Here is a 5,983-nt window from a genome sequence, read left to right as displayed (position 1 = left end):
GGCGGCTCTACAATCACTACTCTGCGCGATCGAATTTTGCCAGAACTTTGCATACGGCTCAATTCAGGAACAAAAATCTAGCTCTGAGGCTCTTAGAGAAGAATCTATTCCTAATCTAAATGAAAAACGAAAACGACAGCAGAGTTCAGGGAATTCGATATGCTGCAGTATGGCAGAGGCACATTTTTCCATGAGGTGGTTGCTGCTGTGCTTGTCACCAGGATGGAGTCAACCTGCGCCTATGTACTTGGAAGTGTTGCAGTCTGTAACAGCGGGGGTCCTCTATCTCGTTCTAATCAAGCAATCGATTTTAAAGTGGGCATACTTCTACGGCTCGCGTCAGAAGCGCAAAACTAGAATATTGCAACATTTGAGCTGAAGGTTCCTAAAATCGACAAGAGCAACGCAAACTGTTACTATTTTTTTACAGTCGAATTTAGCGATTTTCATGCCACACCTCTCAATGACCTTTAATTTCCCCTAATTAGGCTAGACGGGCTAGACACATGTTTGAAGTTCAATCGGTAATATTTTCTACGTTACTACGCATTTGGAATAGATCAGCACTCAAGTCTAATTTTTCTAACTAGAACCGGAATTCTGCGGGCATAACTGAAATGCTACACTATTGTTTCAAGGTGGTCAATAAATGTGTATTGTTGGTTGCAATATCGTTTTTGAACCCACACGGCAAAAACAATGTCTGTTTAGTTGTTGTTTTTTTGAGGCAAAAGGGAAAGCTTTAAGAAACTCACATACAGGAGAACTCAGCCAAATAATCAGACATTGTTTTTATTACCGTGTACAGAAGTCCGATGCAGTGCTCGTTGCAATAATTTTATCCATGACAGATTGTGGTCTTCTCCCTGAAGGACGGGAATACTGATAATAGCGGAAGGGTGCAATCCTTTGCCTTCGACATTTTAGTGAGTCTCTATCTGACCGTGAGTACATCCATCACAAAATGTTCATATCTAACCGTTGAAGGTGATAGAGAGTTCTGTGACATAACGTAATTTGCGATGTTCCACGGCGTCACCGCGACAGGCTACGTACGAGCCGCCACGCGCCAGCAATCCACCGGCAAGTCGCGGCCCAATTACGCGGAATGGCCTCCGACGTAAACTTTCCTCTCCCCCCTGTTGCTGCCAATAAAGCGCGAAGGCCCCCTCCTCCTAACTGTCCCCCTTCCACCTGTCACACTTTCACCCCTTCACCCCGGCCTTTCCCCTAACCAACCCCTCATGATGAGCTCACACACGGCCCCTTAGGGACTCTTTTACAACAGGCAGCCTTCCACCTCACCCAACCCCTCCCGCCGCCCCGTCTGCCCGAGCCTTCTGAAAACAATGTAGGTAAATGAAAAGAGAGTTTCGCGGTCCTCTGCCGCACTCTGCTGGCTAGGTACTCAACCCGTAGTGACGACGTACGAGTACTTTGAGGGCTTGCCTACCTTGGAAACCCACAACGGCAACGGTCGGAGGAAGGGTTTGTTGGAAATATTCCAGCAGAACATGCGCATAGTCCCTGTGCTGTAAGGTAGACCTCTTTGGAGGGTTCGCCATAGAGAAAAGGGAAGGGTGTGGGGAGGTGAAAGGCAGTGAGGGCATATGGGCCGCCTCATGAGAGCCATGAAGAAAGCTGAAGGGGTTGCACGGGGCTCCTGGAGGGGCGTCCCGGGCCCGTAAGGCGGAGTGATGAACCTGCATGGCTCAAGGATTGCCAGCTTATAGCACCAGGCCCGGGCGGCCTGAGCTGCGAGGTCCTGAAGGCTGGAGCTGGGGCTGCGGCCAGAACGCCAAGCCTGTGAAGCGGAAATTTGCAGATAGGGGATGGAGGGGCAGGGGGGCGAACGCGAAGAGGGGGCGGGGGTGCGCAGACTGAGGCCTTATTATGGGGCAGGCCGAGAGGGGCAGCATGGCCCCTGGAGGGCTCAGGGCAGTCGCTCCTGGGGTTTGGGTGCGCGTCGCGTCGAGATACTCCCTTACTCCCCACCCCAGATAACAAACGTACAGGTGCTAAGGTCGGTCACCCGGACCCTAATCACTGCCGAAACCTGCCGACCATATCCCTTCCCCTTTCTGCTGTTTTCGACTCGCCACATTGTGGCAACTCGACACATGACAAGCCTCGACAAGCATTACTGCGCTGGATAAGAATATACCAACTAATGGAAAGAGCAGTATAGATTATTAGGTAGAACGTTAAAGCGTTGCTAACAACTTCAGTATCACTTTCGTATCGCACGCCACAGTTTATAATTAGGTATATGCCAGAACACGTTTTGCGTAACAGGAATTGCGATATCTCGTAAAATCACGCTCATCGCAACGCGAACGATTATATACAGTATTGGATTCGACGTCGATTCCATCGATTTTTACTGAATTAGGCATCGCTATATGGTCGAGAGTTTGTGAAATTTTGTTTGATTTCGAGTCAAGTCGGGATCGATTCGAAGCGTGAATAAGTATAAAACCGTCGATGTTTTAGCGATGTGGCGTAACCTACTTTCAAATCGAATGCGAATCAAATAAATAATTCTAGATGGGGCTGAGCGACGCGACAGCGTACACGTACATGTACATATTCACTGGAAATCTGAGGTGTTCCGTTCTACCTTTACTATAGAATGTCTACTATTCATGTCCGAGAACAATATTGTAACTTGGACGGGACTTCTGCATAGCTGAGATCAGATTCAATATTGTAACAAGCTAGTTACAAAATGTGTATTGTGAGTAAAATATTGTTTCTTAACTCAGTTGTGCACACAATAGTTCAGGCCGAGGGGGAAACGACTGTTAAACTTTGTGTCAGCCGGATTACCTTAGTCGTTTCCCCCTCGGTTCAGGCACTGTTGAAAATTAGTACAGTAAATCACTAGGGAAAGGTCTGTTAATCTTTGAAACAGTTTGATACTGTAGAGTTGACTGTACCTTACCTTAAACTGGGGGAAAGTTCTTATCGAGCACGGTCACATCTTTGTCCCTCAAATAACCAGTCGAACAGAGACATTAGTAGGAAAGTACATTACGATCTGTATGGATTCTGTTTCTGGGCACAGAATTTTTAACAGTGGTGCTTTTTTCAATAATTTTCGAAAGGCCCTTAAAATTTAGTAGCTGTGCGACATTAATCATCACAGTTGCAAGTTAGCACACACATATTCGCGACAAAAATAATCGACCCAAATGCAAACAGAAAGGAAACAAAAGGTTTGGACTTAAAGGATACGCTTCTCAGGCAACTAATTTGACACTTACAATCTCATTTTACAGATGTAGTACTCTATTTATTTAGTAAGTACCCGTTTCACAAAACGTGCTAGCTGATGTCAAAAATTGCTCCCATTTCACAACGTTATGCTGTCTTTTGGCTTGTCACCTCCTCGACTTTTCTTTTCTTTCCCTCACCTTGATGGGTGTAGTGACGTACTGGGCGTGCGTGCGGGCGCGGCGTAGCGCGGCGTATTCGATTGGCAGCGCCGCCACCCCTCCCGACTCCGCCCCGCCTCGCAGCGCCCCACCGGAGCTGCTAGAAAGGCTATCGCATCACAGCGGCCAGAATTTCCAAGAGGGCTTTCCTCAAAGGACGACTAGTTCAGACGACGGGAAAGAGAAAGGGGTGAGCAGGGGAGACGTTGACTAAGGGAGGGAGAGAGAGAGGGCAAAAAGGCGCGGGTAGCTGGCCAAGCATCGAGCCGTGCTGAGGAGGGGAGGGTGAGTCCCTCCCGTCCCAGCACCGGCGGTCTCTTTGAGCAGACGTCCCCATACGTCTCCACACATCCGAACGTCTCAGCGAATTTCCGCCCCGTATATCGACTTTGCGGTAAGGCGGCGCACGCTGCACGCAGCGGCGCTCGCAGAAACGCATGGACTCGGGAAAAGGAAATCGCCAAACCCCCATGGTATACCACCCGAACCCAACGCGTGGTGGGGACGGCGTTTGGGGACGCGGGTAGACTGGCCATTCTCCCGCCGCGTCTCCACTTTCAGCAACGTCCCTTTCTTCTCCACCTCTTCTGCTCTACGGGGTGAGATAAGGAGAAGAAATAAAAAAAAAGCCATCTGTGTTCTTTGAACTTTAAGGGACACACAGCAGTTATTTTACTTTTACTGTAAAGTCCCCCTCCCCCCCCCTCCCTTTCTGTGTACGTTTTTGTTTGAATAAGAGTTGTTTGAATATGGCCGCTTTCGTCTCTGGCCGAAGACTGCACAGCTCCAAGTATGAACCCGATTTGTCACAGTGTCGTTCTGATGCACGTCAATGTATGCGCCCCTCGGCGACGTATGTGCGTGTGTGCCCCTCCCCCTCCCGCCACGCCACGACGCGCCTTAGGGCTCCGCGCCGACGACTCGCCCCGCCATGCTCCCTGATCACCTCAATTCTTCGGGAGCACGGCCCCTCTCGCCCCTCCCGCCCCGCCCCTGCACACATAAGCAACCCCACATGCACGCGATCCGTCCGTCCGCCCTGACGGGTCTGACGGGCCAATCGAGTTCCCCGCTGCGATGCACCCGACGTATCGCTCCATCACTCCGCCGAATTTGTCCTGCGTAAAAAAACACAACTACGTGCGACCAAGAGTGACGAAAAAATGGATTTGTTTCTCTGCACTCGCTGCAATGTTGTACAATGCCTACTCGATGGGGATGCAGGGGCAGCAGGGGCCATGGCAAGGTATGGCGCCTGTCTAGCAGGAGGAAAGCGCAGCAGGCAAACTGCTGCAACATCCACAGGGATCCAAAGGGGTGAAACAACAAAGGACACAGTATTTTATTAACAAATGTCCATAACACAGAAAGTCTAAAATAATATCCAATGCTTCAAGTTACTGACAGTGACGATCAATAATTATTACGATAATCAGGATTTGTTCTCCATTTTGATAGTGCTTTAAAATTTTATGTCAGCCATCTTCAACAACTTGTTTAAACTGGTCCCAATCACAATGCCACTGTGGACTGACCTCTTCTTAAACGCTACGTATTTTCTTGTTTCCAGGCTGGTGTCCTCTGAAGTTGCCATAGCTACGACTAGTTTAGTGCCGGGCCGTGCCCACCACCTCTTGCTTTCCACCCTAGCTGAGCTCGGAGTATTCAAGTGGGAAGCAGTGGATCATTACTCGTCATATTACTATAATGAAGTTTTGGCCAAAGGACTCTCACCCCACCCAATTCAGCGTTTGGTGCTCAAACCCTCTTTGCTAAAAAACAAAAGAAAGAAATGGTAAGTACGAAAACGAATATGAACTGACCAGAATGTTACTGCTCTGTAATGAGAACTTTTCATTTTCAGTTGGCACAAACGAAACTGTTACTGGACAATTTTTTTGGATTTTACTTACTGTTTACAAAATTCGGAGTATTTGTATTCTATTTGTATTCTCAACATTGTATTTTGAGGGAGTTTTGGAACAAAGTTGTGCAAAAATAAAAAGTTTCGAATAAAATTTTACTAATAATTCGAATTCTCGGTGTCAAAGAATGGTGTTCAAAATTTTTAAACTGTGTTTGAACTGGCTCGTTCTGGGCTTTCCTGTCACTTATTTAAGTACCCTCTCATATTCTACTCGAATGACAACTCATAATGCACCACACTTTATTTTTTCGTCGGAGCTTTCGTATCAGATATTGGTTTTGCATTTTTATGAAAATATAAAAAATGTAATTTCGGTCTGTTGTTGCATCAATAACCCAGTTGTCAATACAATAAGATAAATAAATTCAACCACTAGCTGAATCAAAACACGTAGAGCACGTGTTGAAGAGGTATGAGACAAATTTCAGCGGGATATATATATGAAGGGGGTTTGAGAAGCGAGCCCGCTACGCTATACGCTACGCTCACTGCGTCCCGGATCAATCCCTCCTCCTTTTTCCCGTTACCGAGTTGCTTACGCTCCGGTGGCCCGTCCTCGTAGGGGCGCGCGCAGACACAGCTAGAAGCAGCGAGGGAAGAGCAGGAGAGCGGGAGGAAG

The 5,983-nt window shown here is 47.9% G+C and overlaps 1 protein-coding gene across 1 annotated transcript in view; it reads left to right on the top strand.

Moving 5' to 3' along the window:
- The window catches only part of LOC127750279 (uncharacterized), a 33,911-nt gene extending 28,440 nt beyond the window's left edge, over positions 1-5,471 (top strand). The window contains exons 2-3 of the mRNA XM_052271492.1: positions 5,008-5,232; positions 5,302-5,471. Of these exons, the coding sequence (XP_052127452.1) occupies positions 5,008-5,232; positions 5,302-5,407 (331 nt within the window). The 3' untranslated portion in view covers positions 5,408-5,471. The remainder of the gene's footprint in view (positions 1-5,007; positions 5,233-5,301) is intronic.
- The last annotated feature ends 512 nt before the right edge of the window (positions 5,472-5,983 follow it).

This window comes from Frankliniella occidentalis, unplaced genomic scaffold (genome assembly GCF_000697945.3).
Source record: "Frankliniella occidentalis isolate FOCC.00 unplaced genomic scaffold, Focc_3.1 Scaffold163, whole genome shotgun sequence".
In the NCBI taxonomy this organism is placed as follows: domain Eukaryota; kingdom Metazoa; phylum Arthropoda; class Insecta; order Thysanoptera; family Thripidae; genus Frankliniella; species Frankliniella occidentalis.
This window is presented reverse-complemented; position numbering and strand designations above follow the sequence as displayed.